Consider the following 19,448-nt stretch of genomic DNA (forward strand, 5'->3'; position numbering starts at 1 on the left):
TCATATTAGGATAATAGAATTAAATTTCAAATAGATTTGTGCCTGGGCTGATCCATGCACGGCTCACTCAGCTGCAGAGGCAGAGTGGCATATGGCGTGTCATTATCTAAGCCCACCCTCCCCTGTCCGGGGCCAACAGGGTTCAGCAGTGCTTAAACAAACTGAAGGTTAGGACTGGCTGGCTGGCGTTGAAGGGGAGGACAGCAGGGTTTGTAAGGGGGGGTGGGGGGTGCTAAATCACAGCCTCCACAGCGTCTCAGAGGGCCTCAGCAACCCGCCATGGCGCCTGGGCTCAGAGGCCTGCTTTAAAAGCTGGGCTGTGTTTGATCGAGGGGATTTGTTTTCTGTTGGATTATACATGGTTGCTCCCTGCCTGGCTGAGGGGCCCTGTGCAATGTGACAGATCTCAGCAAAAGACAGAAAGAGGGAGAAAGATACAGGCAGGGATTTTGGGGTCAGAGAAGCCTCGAAGCATCAGTAATCAGGATAATTGCCATGTTCCTGGTGCTGGTTTCAGCTTCCCCTCTTTGGCTCTGTGGCCTCATATTCAGATTCGAGCTCTGAGGAAATCACATTCCTCACTGAAAGACTTATTGTGCCTCAAATGACTAAATTCTAGTAAGTGAAATCTTCATTTGTAATTAAGTTTTTTAATGCTTGAAGAAATATTTGAAGTTAAGTCCAGGAAATGATAAATTACACCATCTATACATCGTCTGAATGTCCTGTATGACATATCTCTGTGGCTACAGACTAGTGACTGTTAACATGTTTTCAAGGGCAGTGAGACGCTCACATGGATAGCCTAAGGGCAAAGAAGAGGGAAATTGACTTATGCTGGTTGTAAAAATCCCTTAGTAAATCCCAATAAGTCCATGAAGACCTTTGCCCAGTGCAACGGTCTAGTCGCATATTATGCACCTTAAATACTACTGAGAAGGATGGGGAGCGGATGGACCTGTTCAAAGCAGGGTCAGCTCTTGCACTCTCACAACAGAGGGTATGGGAGGGAAGGGAGGGATAGAGAAAATAAAGGCAGCTGCTCGCTCTGTAGAGTCTTGGCGCTGCTTCTCTAACGTACAGACGACAGAGGGAGGTGGTTGAGTAGGTGGGTGGGGGACTCATGTCTCCACCGCACTGCTTTGGTCAACCTCACTCATGTCCCCTGGCTGCCCTTGGGCCCCTGGGGCTCTCAGTCCTTCCCAGCATCCCTTCCTAATGTCTGCAGAAGATAAAGTCATGAGGCCAGTCATCTCCATTTGGCTCCTACCTAGCAAGAAGATACTTAAATCAATAATACAGATGGTCCTGAGAAGGCTTACATAGTTAACCCACCAGCCTTATAGCTGTGTTGCACAATGTCAGTAGAAATATGTTGTGTTTTGCCACAGAGTTTGAGCACATTGCCATCTCTTTGGCACTACAAAGTAAAACCGGGTGAGAACCTTTTAACGGTTTTAAGCATTTATTAAATACAACAGAAGATGAAAATCAGCACAGATCAGAAAATAAATCAGGATTTTTTATTCCAAACGCACAGCCCCAGAGCCCTTTTCTAAAAGGCAATGCAGCAGGTTGTAATTCCAGGAGCTTACAGCTTTTTATTTCTTCAGCGTCACTACTATGTATGTTCAGCTGAAAAAGCTTATGGCCTCCAAATATTCATCTAGTTCATGTGGTGGGTATAGTTCTGTATCCAATCCAAACACAAAAGTCTGGGGATTTTGCTTTTTTTCTTCCTGTTTCATTTTACTGTTTGTGTGGCTCTCAGAATGTTCCTGTGGACAAACAGGGCTGTTTTTCCCGAATGATCTCAAATGCACCAACGCTGCCAAAGTCTGAGGGTGCCGCAACCTTGAGAAAATCATATATATGGAAATGGGAAATCTATAAAGCATCTCTCTTATTGTTCTCCCTGCAGTGTTGTATTTATGTTTAAAAAATGATTTTGTCTCCTCAGGATGAAAAAAAATGTAAAGAATACCTTGCTTTTTTTTTGAAAATGATAATATATGAGTCTTAGATTTCGAAATAAGAAGTCTGAATATAAGAAAAAAAAAAGCTGTAAAATCCTTTAGTCGTGGGGTTTTCAACTTTTGAATGTGCCTACAGCCAAGCATCCCAGTGATTGCTTACCTTCTACCCCCTCTCCAGTTCTGCAATCTCCCCCTAATCTCCCCACAACCATCATCTTCAATTTGCTGAAACTGCCACTGTCCCCCTCCATCCCAACAACCACGGTAGATATTTTGTCTGTTCCCTGCTTTTTGTCAATCTCAGGACTGAAATTTCTTTATTTTAATGTAGATGGTTGGTTTTCATTTGACCTCTCCTCTCTTATGTATTATTGTTTGACATAAGTAAATAAAGCATATGACTTCTACGCCTGCCTTGTTGCTAATTAGCCGTAGTTTTCTTGTCTTCCTCCTGTAATGTAAACATCTCCTTTACTGTAATGAAGATAAGCATATTAGTCTTAGGATTCACTCTGCACATCACCACCATATGCCAGCCCCTAACAATCCTTGTTCACTTGACCTTTTTCATCTTTGAAGCAAGTATGTGTGGCACCATGAATGCCTCACATTTTATGAAGGATGTGCTTTTGTTCCATAACTGGAAAACAACACTCACCCTGGTAATCAATCAAGAAAAAAAAGAGGAAAAGTACCTTTTTACACTGCAGGAATGATTGACATTTTCCCTGGATGAGGACTTTGAGAAACTGCTATTAAGCAGCAGTGAAGGCAAGATAAGTCTCTTTACATGCAATTTGCCAAAGTGGGAAAGACAAGGTGCCCTCCTTTGAAGACTGGACTTTTTTGCAATTTCCAAAATGGATGAAATTAAATTTCTCCCCCAAACTTCTGCACAAAATACCTCATAATGACAAAGTGAAACAAGTTTGCTTCATTTTTTGGCAAGTTTATTAAAAATGAAAAACAAAAAATGTAACATGCACATAAGTATTCACACTCTTTGCCATGACACTCAGACTTGAGCTCAGGTGCATCTTGTTTCCACTGATGATCCTTCAGAAGTTTCTACAACTTGAGTTGAGTCCACCTGTGGTAAATCCAGTTGATTGAGCATGATTTGGAAAGGCACACACCAGTCTATATAAGCCCTCACAGTTGGCAGCGCGTGTCAGAGCACAAACCAAGCCATGAAGTCAAAGAAATTGTCTGTAGACCTCTGAGACAGGGTTGTGTTGAGGCACAGATCTGGGGAAGGGTACAGAAAGATTTCTGCTGCATTAAAGGTCCCACAGAGCACAGTGGCCTCCATAATCCATAAATTGAAGAAGTTTAGAACCACCAGGACTCTTCCTAGAGCTGGCTGGCCAACTAAACTGATTGTGGTGTGGGTAGAAGGGTCTTCGTCAGGGAGGTGACCAAGAACTCAATGGTCACTCTGACAGAGCTCCAGTGCTGCTCTGTGGAGAGGGGAAAACCTCCAAGAAGAACAACCATTTCTGCAGTACTCCACCAATCAAAGCAAAAGCGCACCAAAATGACAAAATAGTGCTTAAGTTTTAAGTCATTAAAAGAAATTGCATTCATGTTAAAAAACTTATTCTTTTTAGATTTTGCCAGTATAGCATGAACTTACTACAAGTCTTCATCCTGAAGATAAGGAACACAACCCAAGCTAAATGTTTAACAACAGAGGTGCCTTTGAAAACTCAAGTTTGATGCCTTTTCCACCTTCCTCTCCTCAATCCTAGCCGCTACAACCACCTGAAACATCAGATAAGCCATAGACTGATGAGCCAGCCGCCTCCACCAGAGCGTGTGGTACTGGGAGACTGCACACTGATTTCATACACGCTCGCTCAAACAGAAAAAGAGCTCTGTGGAGCAGAAATGCTTCTCTTATTAGCAAAACTCATTCACCTGCACGCCACATTGAGTCCATGGCAATTTCACAATAAATCATGAGAGATGCCTATAGAGGCCGGGCAGCAGGCTGACGCTCTACTGCGGCCGTGCCCTCGCCTGTCAGTTTAGACACTCTGAATCATTTCGGGTTCAGCAGCCTCGTTTCATCTTAGATGAACTGAAAGGTCATCTCACACGCCACCTAACCAATATGTCTCCGGCTCCTCATCTCGCAGTGCTTTCAGTGATTACTCATTCCATTTAGAAATACCACACCTTGGTGAAATATTTCACCTGGAATTATGGAAGGAATTTCCAAGGTATTATTTCATGGTAGAAAATTAGCACAGACTTAAAACTGTGAGAAAACTGTTCCAGGAGTTGATTTTTAAGTCTTAACTTTGCTTTATCTTCTAGCCTAGATAGTCATTCAGTGCCTAGAGAATCTCTTGCGGTATTAGTTGGTGAAACGATTAGTGAGAGTGTGACTTATATGTAGGGATGTTTGCCTCTTTGTACCAGGCTTTTGGACCTCAGGCATACAATGAATGTTTTACTTGAAGCCATCAGACAGTCTGGAGTGTTGTTTAGTGAATAAAGAATGAGCTGGCCCACGTCCAGCCCAGTATCCACTTGAGACTCATCAGCCTAAACACCTTAATGCTTAACTGGACAATAGCTGAACAATTTGTGCTGCCAATATCTAAGCTAGTTAGTTTACTTATGACCTTTAGCTGAGACTGTCAACTTTCCCTTATGTGCAGTTACTAAATGAGGACCGTTACAACACGATCTTCCTTGGCTGTCACTTGGTTTATAGAGGCACATTTGTGGCAGCAAGCACACACGTGCTGCAAGCAAGTGAGCCATTTTGTTAACAGCTCACACTTCCTGTGCAAGTGTGCGGTTCCAGAGTTGCTGACAGTGACACTTGCAGGACCAAGCCCTGCCCTACTTAACAGGCTGCAGGGAGGAGGGCAGGCCAAGTTGTCAGCAGCGCTAGGTGCTCACTGCTTAGATAAACCTGGAGGATTAGTGGCCCAGTTAAAGTTGGGGCAAAGAGGATTAGCCTCTTCTCTGAGGTGGCGAGAGATTCCCTGTGTCCTTCAGTTCTGCAGGCCTCAGAGAGGGGCGAGTGGTGGAGGAGGAGGAAGAGGAGGAGGAGGGTGGGAGGTGAGGGGTGAGGCTCTTGTTATCACGAGTGAGAATCACCACTGTAACATTTTACAGAGGAAAAGGAAAGGTGAGGTGTAATGATGAAAGGTGAAAGGAAATGAAGCAGTTCATAAACTGTTGCCAGCTTGTGGTTTCATTAGGAAGGCAAAAGCCCATAATTACTGGCCATGTGTTACAGCGAGGTCAAAGACACCTCAGTTCCACTGGAAAAAATGCTTCATAAGTGTTCTGCATTCTACAAACTATAAACTATTAGGGTAATAACAGTTAGCACTGATAATGCAGAATTTATGGCTAAAATAAAAATATATATACGTATATACATTTGTGCCCTACAGTAACAGCATGAGTAGACATGGCAAACACTTGTCTGCCTCAGCTGGGATCCCTACATGCAACACAGCAGAAGAATTCAGACCTCTGCAGCCATCAGCAGGCCACAAGAGGAACTGCAACCGAAACTCAATAGAATAGATGTCGGGTGTTAATGTAGAGTAGAATCAATGTACATTTGGTGAAAAATGCAGAGAATTAAGCACACAATTTAAAAAAAACAGATGTTTAAAGGTTGGTCCAACTATACTTATATTTTCTTGGAAAAGCACAAATTGAAAGAGAATGCAAAAATCTTTCCATATGAAACTATTCTTTCTTTTTAATGTTTATGGTTTTCAGCATTTTTCCAAACATGTTTTATTATTTCACCTTCCTTCACAAATTCATGTGGGACACTGGCGTTTATTCACAGTGCTTCCATACCTTTTTTTTGATTGAACAGTGAAACCATCGTAATAAATATTAAGGAAATTCTATGTGATGCTGATTGGTAGCAAATATCCAAAACCAAAGTAATGCAGTCATTCATTCAAGCACTAATTGCCAAAATCTTCTTCGACAAAAAAAAGAATCTTGTATCTATTCAGGAATTGTAAGCCAGACTATTGTTGGGTTTATAAAATAAATTCAGTGTTTATTGTTCTGTGCAGCATGGTACAATCAATATAAAAATGCATAGAAGTGTCTCTTTATAAAAGCAATGTAAACATAATGAACAATGACCTGTGACCTTCAACTGCAATGAATTAAGGAGAATGAATTGCAGGGTCTATCTGCTCTTAATCAAACCCTGTCATAAAGTACAATAACACAAATACATGCATGCATACAGTAGTTGTGCATAAACAAGATGCTATATAGGGCAAGGAGCCAATTGCAATGAAAAACTGCAGCAAATAGGGGGAAGAACATAATGGCAAGGCCTGAGAGTTGATTATGCAAATACCCCAGCTGCAAAGGAACAATAACTCTGGAAATTCAAAGACAAACCATAACATGGAAGGCTATTGTCTCGCATTTGCATATTTGCTTGACAACTATAACCTGCTCATCATGCCCATCTTGTTCAGAACAATGTCTTTGTGTTCATATAATAATGCACAAATCAGAAATTGTCATAGCACATTGTTTCAGTTCAAATGAAAGCTGTCCTGCCTGAGCTTGCAGTCCAAGCCTGAGACTTTCATAGTGTTGAAAGTATTTGATTCATACAGCATAGAAAATGGTGAGACAATATACTTTCTAAAAGAAATGTTTCTATACTCAAATTATAGCCTGAACAATAAAAAATCAAATTAGCATATACAATATAATCTTTATAATACATCATATATGAACCTCTTAAATATAAAGCAAGCAAATAAAAGCTGATTCTATTCTATAAGTCTATGAATATTTATTGTAACATTCTCTTCAACAAATATCTCCCATTGTGATTATATCTGTAGATGGCATTTCTACCAGAGGTTTTGTTTACACGGCTAATGCAATAATACAGTAATTATGCTTCTGCTAACAATTAGATTCTGTGTTTACGTAACATGATAATGAGACTGAAAATGCTAAAATATCTTGACTCTCTTAAATCCCTGAGTGATCAGCCATGTCTGAAAAGCAGATGTCTGAAAAGCAGAGGCACAGCACATTTTCATAATAAGCCCCCTGTTCTTATGTGACAAGTAACAAACAAATTTAAAAAACTACAGCTCACCGTGTCATTAATGTTTTATCTCAGGGCTAGTGTTTGGTGTTTTTAACTCTATTAGTGTTTTGAGATCAGTGATTCTTTAAGACATTGCATCTAGTGCACGCTTAGTCCTCTTTGTCCTATTACACTGACTGTCTTAATGTAATATTTACTAAGCTTCCTCCAAACAGGAGGCACATGAGATCTGTGGAAATTAGTACACTTATTGGTCAAATTGTCCCCTGCAGAGCGATCTCACTGATGCTGATGGCTCTCTGCTGTCTTCTTATAAGAGCGTCCGCACTAGTAAGCCGCAGACGTCAATGTCTGGACGTCAGTGGCTCCATCTCTAACACCAGATCACGAGGCCGCGGACTCTTACTTAACTCCACCACCCGCGGGACTACTGTGGACCAGCGGTCTGGAGGGGGATAAAAAGAGAAAGGATTTACTTTTATCTGAATGAATATGTTACAGTGGATATATAGTATATTTGTCTATGAATTTGTTCATGAGAGCATGGCGAGGATCCCACCTCTCCGCAAGGCTCTGACGCTCTGCTGCAACCCATTGGCTTGGAAGGTCTCATTCTTGCCTGGATCCTCATTGATTATCGCAAGATTCTGGTTCCAGTGGCACCAGTTCACCTCATCCACCCTGATATAACAAGAAGTGTGGCAGCTGACTGCAAAATTTCACTGGTGGTGCTAAGTGACTGTGCTTATGGCTCATGAAAAATACCTGAAGCACCAGCGTCGGTCAGGTGTGCCGTCCCAGTTCTTCCCCACAGTCACCATTTCCCCAGCTCGAAAAGACTTGCGAAGGCAAACTGGGAAAGAGCGTTCGATGTCCAAGATAGTCGTTGCCCACTGGGAGTAAACATTATGTAAACGTGTTTAATGAGACTATTTAAGACACTCAAATAAACCCTAACCCTAAACCCTAACCCTATTTCCAGCCTACCTGAAGCTTCCAGATCTTCTTGCTCTCCTTGGATACCTCCCCCACCGTCTCCCCCATCAAAGCGATCAACATGTTAAGCAGCAGCACAAAGGTGAGGATGATGTAGGTAACCAACAAAATGAGGAAGACTGCAGGGTACTGTGCACTGTGGATCATGTCCAATTCTCCCATCCCAATGGTCAGCTTAAAGAGGTCCAGTAGGAAAGTACTGAAAGTTTCTGGGTCCCTGCAATTGGGGTAGGTGGGGCAGTCCCCATCACACACTGTGCCCGGTGGAGGACACACTGTCAGCAGGGACACCAGGGCTGAAGGGTGGAAACAGAAGGTTGGGTTATGTGTCACCACTTAAAGTAATAGTTCAATATTTTGGGAAATTTGCTCCCTACACTTTCTTGCCAAGGAGACTGATGTCACTCTTGTCTGTCAATTAAATATGAGATGATTAGCTTAACATAAACACCGGAGGCAGGGTTAAAGTCAGGCACATATCCTCCTGTAGAAACCACAACTTGACAGTTTTACACTATGCTTTTTGTATTGGTCGAATAGAAATTATGTTAGCTTAGCATATCATGAAAACTGAAAGCAGGGAGGAAAACACTTTAAGTTAACAGTTAGACATTTAGGTTAGCTGAGTATAAAAACTGGAAATGGAGTTATTTGTTCTTTGTTTTATGCTAAGCTAAGATAAATTTCCAGCCTGTAGTTTCACATTAACATCAATGGACAGATAAAGTGTTATCCTTTCAGCAATGTTGACATACACCTGTAGAGTTAGCCTACCTGACGCATATCCAATCATGAAGAGCACATACACCAGCAGAAACCTGAAAAGGTCTTTGAAAAGAATCTGGGAAACAAATATAAAAAGAGTGTTAAAAAACATGGATGGTGATGGCGTTCCATTTTAATTCATTTTAGGTTCATTTTCTCCATTACCTAACCTTCTGTATCATAATGCTGTAAGTGCCAGTGAGCTTCAGGCCTCTGGTGAAGTAAAGAGTGTTCATCCAGCCCAGAACAAGTGCAAACACCATCACAGACACATAAGCCTTAATGCCAGACAGGTAGAGAGCAGCGGTGACTACAATCAGTACAGAGTAGATGAAGCTAGTGGAGACAGAGAAAATGTTTGTCAAAGAACTAATTCCAATGATAAAATCTGTGATACTGCGGTGATACGTGAAGGCAGCAAAACTGCTGGAATTTTGCATATTTAACAGAAAGTAGATATCACAGCCATGTTGCTAATGATTTAAATCAACACAGTTCAGAGAGGGGCTCGACTTTCTCTGCTCTTTGTTTGTATCCTGGGCTTAATTAAAGATGTAAACTACAAAAACATGCCAGGGAGGAGGTTGAGGAATTAATTAGATGACTCAATTAGGAGGATGCAAAATTTGCCTCGAGTAAAAGTCAGCATGAGGTACGGCAGAGGTGAGAAGGAGGGGGAGCAAGGACAGTGGTGGAGGACTTACTACAGCAGTTGAAAGGATCCATCAATAAATAAAGACTTCACCCCAGGGCACTTCTTCAAGAAGAGGTCCTTAATCTGCAAAAAGCAGGGGAAACATTTCCATAATGATGACAAACACTGTTGTTAGGAGTTTGATGCAAGAGAATGGAAGACAGCAGCAAGCAACCAATGATCAAACCATATAGATTTGATCCCAAGAGAAATTCAAGATAAAGAGGCATCATTGCACATGACTCACATTGGTGAGGAAGAAGAAAATTCCTGATGCCAAGGTGACAATCTCTCCCGCCATGCGCAGGTAGTCGGAGGAAGTTGTGTAGGGATATGGTGGCTGGAAGAAAGAAGAAATTATCAGTGGCATTCATTTAATTTTGATTCATCCTGGCAATAAAATGTAATATACACAAAATGCATCTCAGTTGACAGAACCAAACAATGGAGATTATATATGTATATGTAATTGGTTACAATAGAAGACAATCAGAGGTGCCAGGTGGAGTTCTTAAACTTTGGGTAGTTTCTCCCTGCTTCTGGTCTTTATGCTAAGCTAAGTAGCTGAGCTGCTGCCTGTAGGTTCATATTTGTACAGACATCAATCTCCTCATCTACTGTTTGGGGGGAAAAGCCAAGAATTTTTGAAACTTCCTTTTAATATAGTGCACTAAATGGTCGTTTGGAGCAAACTTCCTCTGATACACACACATTAATGCTAATGTTATTTACTGTACAGCAAACCTGGCCTACATAAAAAAAAACCAGAACATACAAAAACTATATATGAAAAAAGTCAAATACATGCATAGGAAAAATGCACGCATGTTGTGTCCTGAAAATTCAGCTGCATTTTGTACATTCAACAGTTTTACATCGTCATTCATCAGCTCCTGTGTCACACTGTGAAAATGCCTACACTTTCAGTAGTTTCTCACCCACCGTTCCCTGTGTTGGGTGGTAATAAGCCACAAGGGTGAAGATGATCATGGTGATGAGGTAGGAAACCACACTGATGTAAAAGGTTACAGCAGCAAACTTCTGCCATTTGGCCCTCAGCAGCTCATTGATGGGCTCCACTGCCAGCATCTCGTGACGGTTCTGACAACAGGAGAGAAACATGACACCGATCCCAATTTTTGTACGCACAGAGAACCTTTGACTGCACTCGGATTTTTGATGCGCTCACACATTTTTATGTTATGCCTGGTGTTTTGCTGCTTTTGATACTCTGATCTTGAGACAAACAAAATTTCAGCTGTATTTTTTAAAATTTGGAATGACATGTTCTTATTCACCTCAGTGCGACTGTTGTAGACGAGGATTTCCAGCACAGACGGTTCTTCTCCACATGTATCCAGTGAAGACAGATCGTAGAGGGAGGAGTACACTGGCCCATAAGCCCAGTCCTTAAACTTACGTGACAGATGACGAACTTCGTCATCTTTGACCTCACGTCGGATAATGTGCTGAAACACCTGGAGGAATATGGAGAAGCTGAGCAACTGACTGGGAATTAATGAACAGTATAGCCTGTAGAAATCTCTTGATTAAAACTTATATTATATTGATACTGCTCATCACACTGACGTATCATCATCCCTACCCCTATTTTGCCCAGCTTGGCAGCCATCATGAGAGGTGACATGCTGTCATTGTTGAGCACCGTCTCCAGGTTGCAGTCTGGATAAAGTTTGGCACTCTTGATTAGCAGCAGGTCATACATCTTTGTGAGGAAACGTGTGTTGTCCTTGGTGTTGTCCGCAATGTGCACTAGGGCATGCAGCACCGTGTTTCCACGTGAATCCTGGCGCCGCAGGTCGGCCTTCTTGTGTGGATTCTCAGTCAGGTAGTGCACAATGTCAGGCTGATTAGTGCATGCGGCCAGTGAGAGAGGGAGCTCACCTGGGCAAACAGAGAGGGAGAGAGCAGTATGAATTCATACTGAAGTCTCAGGAGATTAAAGGAAGTGTATTTCGAATTTAAAATAAGCAAATCAACAGGAGGGTTAATTAAGAACTATAGCTGGCGTTTCTGTGTTTTTGCAAAGCATACTAAACGTGGATCAAAGATTTGACTTAAATCCCAGCTATGAAAAGAGCACAATTAGCAGTTGTTTGAGGGAGGGGCGCAATGGTGCCAGAGTGCCAAAAGCAGCTGCTGAAAATGAGCCGTTGCCATGGGTGACAGATTACTTTGTCACCTCACATAGAAACGCTCCTCTTCATGGATTTGCACGGGTGCATGCAGAGTGTTAGCGTGAGTCTAAATCCCATTAGCCATCAGCCCTGCCAGGTTCCTGTTCACCTCACTGCAAAGCTCCGCAGCAAATTATTCACAGTGTGCCCGGACACGCTGGGATTTGGGAATGACAACCGTGCTAAGTGCAAATAGAAATCATCTCCTCTGTGATGAGTGAGGAGTATAACGCATGAATGTAATCAAATAAACAACTCTTAAAATTGGGTTATATAAAAAATAAAACAGCGTCCATAACAAGTAATTTCTACCTTTTTTTTTTGGTGGTTCTGGAAACTAACATTGAAATCAATTATAGCTGCTATAATTATGATTAGAAAATAAAAAGGACACACAGACATAAAGGAGGCATGGTGGTGCACTGGGGGTGCAGGTTAGGTTAATTTGTCACTCTGCACCACCCATAGGCGTAAATGTGAGTTGGTGGGATCAGTGGTTGTCTGTGTGCCAGAGTTGCAATGAGCTGGCGACCTTTCCAAGGTGGACCCTGCCTCTCTCCCAGCGTCAGCTGGGATTGTTTCAACGGCTATAGACAATGAATGAACCACGTTTGTGAAAGGGTAACTTTACAAAGGTACTTTTTAAGGGTACAACATACTGTGATGTCGGAGATGCCAGCAGAGGGCAGTGTTGAGTTTAGTTTACAAACTGATTTACTTCAGGTAGGTTCATCCCAGAGGAGAGTTGGCAGAGGATGTTTACTTTTCTTAACTGCAGAACAGTGACACCTTTCACTGAAACTGTTTGCTTGTCTTTTCATGTGTTTTGGGAGCACAACTAATGACGCCTTTTCACACTTCAAAAACATTTGATTATAAGGCGTACCTCACCTCTGGACGTATTCTGACTGTGTTTGCCAGACCCTGCCATGTTAAAGAGGAGAAAGGGTGGGGTCTAATGTCACTTCATTTCTCCATGGAAACAGAGGTTTCTTTGCCAGGACCATGCACCACCATGTAACTATTTTATCTTGGCATCTGCTGTAGCACACATTACGAAACTTTGAAGTCAAAGACAGAGTAACCACTTGTGAGTAAAACAGAGTCAGAGCCAGCATGGAAATAAAAAAGAGCGACCAGTGAAGTCATAGAGACCACAGACACACCACATCATTTCCACCGAATGAGGCAGAAAATACAGTAACAGTTTTCCAGATTTCCTCCTGTGACCCTCTGCCTATGGTGCTTTATCACTTAAGGACAGACTACAAGGTTTGCTAAAAACAGAAATATAGAAGCACAATGAAACCTTCAGTGAGCAGACTTGTGCTGACAAAAGTCATTACCGAAGTAGAAGTAGCCCCCCTCGTCTCTGGGCTGGAAGAAACGTCCCCTCGCCTGGGCGTGAACATCAGCCCCTTTCTCCACCAGCAGCTTCACATACTGCTTACTGCGTCGTTCTATAGCGATGTGGAGCGCCGTCTGGCCTGACAAGGCAACAAAGCACAACAGAAATGCAATAGTATACTATGCTATACTATGTAGTAATATTTTATTACTATTCCAAATTGCCACATTGTGTGCTGTGATAATAATCAAAACATATCAGCTTGAAAGAATGTGTTTTCCAAGAGGTAGTTACTGACATTAGGTGTATGGAGTTAATCATGTCAATTATATGACATTCTGCGAGCAAAAAAAAGCACAGCTATCCAAAGCAAAAGTATAAAGAAACTGACGCCCAGTTATGAGAGGGTGGAGGTAGTAAGGGAGATATTTATGTGCAGGTTATGGAGTCAGAAACCATAGAAAAACCAGAGCCCTTAATCATTTTTACGTTGTCACGTAAAAAGTGTTTCCTGCATGAGCAAAAAAAGCAGATTCATTTTTTTCAAACTGACTTGTGTGAAAGTGCCATTAGTAAATGGGCAAGTCATTGCTTCGGTGAAAAAACAATGCAAGGTTTTCCTGGAACCTGAAGGTGAAAAGACTTCCCTTACTGTTTCTGTCAACAATATAGCCGAAATTCTCATATACAGAGCTTTAAATAGCAACTGTATGCAGACATACTGTAAATACAGGCCTGTTCTCCATAATTGGCTTCAACCACCAGCTAAGCAACCTACACTAAGTCTCAACAAAACACTGTCCCTGCCAGCTTAGAAGAAGACAGAGATCACAGACTTGTGAAAACCAACAAAGTTCAAACTGAACATTATCATTTTTTAACCAAATAAATTACAAATGATTAGTTTAACTGCATGTTAATCATTAATGGGTTATTTCCACACCTCTGTAGTAGACGTCCCTGAAGGGCGTGTTTATGAACTCTCTGAGGTTTCCGGTCTTCTCTGCTATGTCCACCAGCAGTGGGATGGTGACATTCTGTCCACTGTAAAGGTTCAGCAGGGCTTTAGGCAGACATGTTTTACCCGTGGTCGGCTCTGGTGGAAAAATAAAATAAAATGAGCATTTCAAGTACACTTATTTTTTAATGTACTCCTTCAATAGTTTTACATTTACATTTAGAACAAACTAATGTCTTTATCTAACTACTTGAAATGTTTACCCCCTACTTTCAGATAAACATTTCCATCAATCTGTCACTTTCAACTGGCTTTTCTGTTTGCTTGCTTGCTTGCTGACATGAACACCTTTTTAAACCCTCTTTGCAACACAGTGTTCATGTGTTTCAGGTGATTCAGTACGGGTATGTATGTATATATTCTTAATTAAATGGTAATTTTTATTCTTTTAGATCAGTTAGATTGGTTAAATTCTGTCAGAAGAACCCTGAGATACCAAATCTCCTATTTTGGCATTTAAAACTGAAAACGGGTACATAAAAAAGAAAAGAGTTTCGGGAATTGTCACATTCAAATAATGACATGTTCACTGTTCATAAGATCAAACTGTGAAAGACAGGGGTCGAGCACTATTTTTAGTCTTTTGGCTTGAAGAAAAAAAACTGAAAAAGACAGCAAAGCCCTGCTTAACTCTGTGAGAGAGTTCACAGTTTGCTGTGATTTCTCTCTGCTCCCTGTTATGAGTCTGAAAAAACTTCTCAGACACACACAGGAAGCTTTCCTTGGGGCTGCCTCTGGCACAACAAAGACTCTGACATCACTCCACCTTTTCCCTCTCACATCCTCCGAGTCAAAAAAGGAAGGAGAAGGAAGGATACAAAAGGTCAAGGTACAAACTGACACTGAATAAAGATGAGTGTCCGGTTTGGAGCAAAGGCAGAGTCAAGGGGAGAGAATTTTGACAAAAAAACGTGTAAAAGGGTGAGAAATTAAATTGTCACCCTGCATCATAAACACATTTTGATCCCTTGTAGCCTGACTGCTCAGTGATGGTTTAAAGTAAGCAGCACACAGATATCTGATGTGAGTGACAACCTACACATTTCAGTCTCACCTCTAAACTCCTCATCAGTTAATCTCTTTTCATGGCTTTGCAGGTACTCCAAGAGGCCCTCGAGGGCCCCGGCGTCTGCACGTGATACGCAGTCAAACAGGAGAGTGCGGTTGAATATTTTCATTACTTTGGGTGGATCTGAGCTTTGATCATCATCGCAGGACGTCTCGGCTTTACTAAGGACACACAAAAACATGACGTGGTGTGACTGCGAGACACACTCGCTGTAAGCTGCAAACTGTCACGATATCAGATCAGGAGACGCTCATCGTAACGCTACCAGAGTGATATCGCTACATTTTTTGGGAAAATTCATAGATTAAAGAAGAAAATAAAGAAATAAATTTGTGTTTAGTGCACAAACCAGCTTTTAAGAAATCCCTCCCCCACACCCTCAAGTGCTTCAGTAAATAGGGGTCTGTGTGTGTGTGTGTGTGTGTGTGTGTGTGTGTGTGTGTGTGTGTGTACAGCAGCCAGGAACAGGCAGCAGCCGAAATCTTACCTCAACTGCTGCTGCAGAGGGACCAACAACATGTTCTCTGTAAAAGCAGTGAATGGGCTGAATGAAGGAATGCTTGGCTCACTGTGTGTGTGTCTGTGTGTGTGTCTACAAAGCGGCAGTTGTAAGAGGTTTCGATTTGTTGTTTTTTGTTGTTTTTTTTTTTATGACATTTTTCCAAACCAGCCCTTTTGTCCCTGGAAAAAACTCCAGTCTAGGTTAACTACTGTTAGAACAGTAAAAATAACTCACAAAACTCAAGGAGTCTAAAGGAACACACAATTCTAAACTCCTGGAAACACACAAGAACTGCAGTTAAGAACCGTGAGGCCCCTTCTCACCCTCTCGGGAGCTTCTTCCTGCGTCGCTTCTGGTTGCTAGTGTTCCTGTAGGTGCCATAGTCAAAGAGCGAGTCCATGGGTGCTTTCTTGGGGCCTGGGACCACATTTGATTCATAAATGGTAGATTCCAGCAGATCCATAGGGTTGGAAATGCCCTTCTTGAAAGCACCCTGAAACTTCATCCGGAGGTTCTGTCTGCCGTCCGCGGGCTGACCGGGTTGAACCAGCTCCAGGGCTGAACCCTGACTCGTGTCCTGAGTAGACGCAGAGGCGTCCTCGCTCTCAAACAGGTCTGAGAGCTCAGACAGGGGGAACGCCGCATCGCTCTCAGGCTGAGCGGCACTTCCATCGCCTGAATCCACAGAGACAGCAGCTCTGGCAGCAACGGAGCCGAGGGTGTTGGCCTTGGACAAGGCAATGTGGCCCCTTTTGAGGAGAGCAGAGCGGCCCTGGAAAAAAGCACGGTGACAAAATGTTCCGAGTGAGCTACATGGTCTTTTGGTAGCCGGAAAATGTTTGTGCAAATGAACAAAAAAAAAAAAAATCTAAAAAAACAATGTAGAGGTTTCTGATAAAAAAGGTCATGTTTACATTCAGTGTTATTCACTCACAACATATTCAGTGTATCACTTACAAATGTGCTTTCTCACAAAACATTTTCAGAGAAGATTTTGTCTTAAATCCATGTTTTATTACAGCTGATAACAGCCTACTTCCTCCCTTTACGGGTGCATAGCAGCATATCTTCACTGTTCATAAGCGAAACAGTTTGACTCCTCGGTAGGACTGTGCATCTGCGTGTGTGTGTGTGACAGCTTCAAAGCGCTACTAGAGGTCAAAAACTCCACGGGGAACCATTAATCTGCTCAAATTCAATCAGACATATATGGTGGTGTGAAATAGAAATGTTTTATCCATATTTCATAACCCAGAAGCTGTCAGCTTAGCGATCGTGTGTCAACTCCAGGCTTTTCTTTTTGCTCCAGAGAGGTGCAACTCATTTATAGAATTTATATCCCTTCTTCACTCCAGTTGCTTTTTCAAGCAGCATTAAGAGAGCTGAGATGTGCTTAATGAGGATGGACTTCATCAGTTTCCTGGTCACATGAGGAACAAGGATGTTTCAGATAGAAGATATGAGATGCAGCCAGCCAGCAACAAAAGGCCAATCTGCATACTGAAGGGAAGGACCCTCAGGAAAGTATGAAAATGATACTGGTTTCACTTTTACTTTTTCATTCATTAATGTTAATGTTACGATTTTAGATGAGATTTTCAAAGAGAAGAAGAAGAAGCCCATACGTACATGTTTCATGTCATGGTAAATTGATCAGTTTAGCTTGATGTCCGCTTTAAAATCACTCATTAATCATCAGTCATCATTTTGTTGTCTAAAACAGTGCTTCTGCTCTTTAACCTGGAAGTTAACATTTAATTCAGTATTTTTATTTTTTATTTTTAGGCTGTTAGAATTAATCTAATGGTTCAATTCCATTGAACTGAACTGGTTCAACTCCACTGCTGTGTGACACCCTGAATGACTGATGACAGCCAAAATGATAGGACCAAACTGGACAAAATAATGAAACTATCAAACTAATGAGGAAACCTACAATTACCAAAGGGACCCCAAAAATTCCCTCTAGAAGTGTGAAGTAGATTTTAAGGTTTACATTTGACATTTAACCCCTCTGTACCTCATTCATCCCTTTTATCACAAAGATACGCCAAATTCCTCTTCAGGGGAAGCTGGAAATGATGCCGAAGCATGTGGGTGTCCTGTAGAAACAAAGAAGAGAATCCAACGTAAGAATAACTTAAACAGTAATGCAGACAAAAAAATCTGTAGGTCCCTGAGTGGCATGAAAAGAGCTCTGTCGTAGGGGCTGGGATATATGGAAAAATTAGGAAAGGACTGATGCCAACACCAACAACAGGGCTGTGAGTGTGGCCTTTCATTGGTCAGATTGACATGTTTCCTCTAGCAGGCAGAGTCACACCACCTGTCTGTCTATCACAGGACACATGCAAACTCAACGCCTACAGATTTACTCACTTCACATGATGCTGCATAGCGCCACTTTTCCCAGCTTTCCCAGCAATCCTCACGTCAACCCCAGCGCTTCCTTTCCAATCCTGCATGTTTCGCGATTACACTGACAGCCTATCTAAGCCAGACTGTGCTGCGGAGGAGTACCACAACACACAGAGGAAGCTGGGGGTCCCACGGAGGGACAAGCATGACTCACAACCCGTCTAACACCCGGGATTATCATGCCTTTACACTTCAGTGAGCATTGGATGTCAAAAAGATGGAGGAACAAAGAGAAGCTGTCCTTGATAAAATATTATAACAGACTCAGAGGGGAGGATTAAGTCGTTTGCTGGAGGTGTGTGAAGGTAGAGAGGATCCAGTGTGTATTAAACCTGTCACGAGTGATAGATCTGGATCATAAAATATCAAGTAGCCCCAAAGCTCCCATATCATCCACTTATTGGGTCAGGAAGTGGAAATCCACTTGTGAAAGTTTCTGAGTGTGAGTGACTCTCATGTACCCTCAGAGATGAGGGACTTCCTGCTCTGTCACTGCTGATGTGACATTATCCAGAGCGAGAGAGGCTGGAGGCACTGCCTGGAGTTAACAGGCTGCTGAGGAAAAGGAGATTTCATGGCTTAAAGTGTAAAAGATTTTAAGGTTATAAAGGTCATATCATACCTCTGAAAAAGAAAATCATTCCACACGATGGCATGGATATATGAAGGCATAAATAAATTAAAAGAAAGTCAACTTAAACTACTTTACAAGAGGGGATTAAGTAACAGCCTAAATAATGACTTTTAACATGGAATAAGTCAATATTTAAAGCTGTGGTTACATGTTGAACATAAGGAATCATTAAGTTAAGTTCCTCTCAGTAATTATTATAGTAACTAATAAGTTTTTTAACGTCAGTTAAATATTTTTCCCTCACACAAATTGCTTAGGTCTTACCAATATACCTAAAAAGTCATCCAGTGAATAACAAAGATCAGAGCAGTCACTTACCTTTATATAATCTGTTGATCTTATTTTGTGCTTTTTGAAAAATAAACCAGTTTTATTCCGCGGCTCTTCTCCACAGTTTGAAAGCGTCCAAATTTACATTTTTCCTCGACTGTTGGGCGCTTCTGACTTCTGCCACACGGCACAAAGTGTTTGAACCAACTTAGTTACAGTATCAGTGATTCAGGAGTCCGACCGCCGGTAAAGTCTATCAGAACAACGGATGCTTTGAGCAGATTTTGGGTGGGACAAAGTGGCCACTCACCAACATGCCTGAAAGTTGGAGCCGACGCGGAAGTATGAGCTGTAGTACCAGAGATGACCGCTAGGCGCTGGCTCCACGTTCAACAAGGTTCAGGTTCACTACTGGTGGAAGAAGTAAAAGTACAAGTACAAGATACCACTCTGTAAGAGTACTCGGTTACATGTAAAGGT

At 41.9% G+C, this 19,448-nt stretch overlaps 1 protein-coding gene across 1 annotated transcript; it reads right to left on the minus strand.

Annotated features, from left to right (window-relative positions):
- Positions 1-6,001: 6,001 nt before the first annotated feature.
- Positions 6,002-19,272, minus strand: trpv4 (transient receptor potential cation channel, subfamily V, member 4). The gene is made up of 17 exons (XM_046387347.1): positions 19,017-19,272; positions 17,667-17,748; positions 15,970-16,418; positions 15,130-15,305; positions 14,001-14,153; positions 13,056-13,196; positions 11,118-11,416; positions 10,810-10,989; positions 10,454-10,612; positions 9,759-9,851; positions 9,522-9,595; positions 8,988-9,153; positions 8,827-8,893; positions 8,044-8,348; positions 7,822-7,949; positions 7,616-7,737; positions 6,002-7,501 (listed from the first exon to the last, which is right to left on the minus strand). The coding sequence occupies exons 2-17, from the start codon at positions 17,673-17,675 to the stop codon at positions 7,401-7,403; spliced, it is 2,622 nt and encodes an 873-aa protein (XP_046243303.1). The 5' UTR covers positions 17,676-17,748; positions 19,017-19,272; the 3' UTR covers positions 6,002-7,400.
- Between the last annotated feature and the right edge of the window lie 176 nt (positions 19,273-19,448).

This window comes from Scatophagus argus, chromosome 4 (genome assembly GCF_020382885.2).
Source record: "Scatophagus argus isolate fScaArg1 chromosome 4, fScaArg1.pri, whole genome shotgun sequence".
NCBI lineage: Eukaryota > Metazoa > Chordata > Actinopteri > Scatophagidae > Scatophagus > Scatophagus argus.

Bases quoted from the DNA above. Each gene is read 5' to 3' on its own strand.
- trpv4 (XM_046387347.1), bottom strand. The intron at 10,990-11,117 runs GTAGGGATGATG...ATATTCCTCCAG, and splicing joins CCAAGCTGGGCAAAATAGGG to GTGTTTCAGCACATTATCCG. The intron at 9,852-10,453 runs GTGGGTGAGAAA...TCTTTCTTCCAG, and splicing joins ACCACCCAACACAGGGAACG to CCACCATATCCCTACACAAC.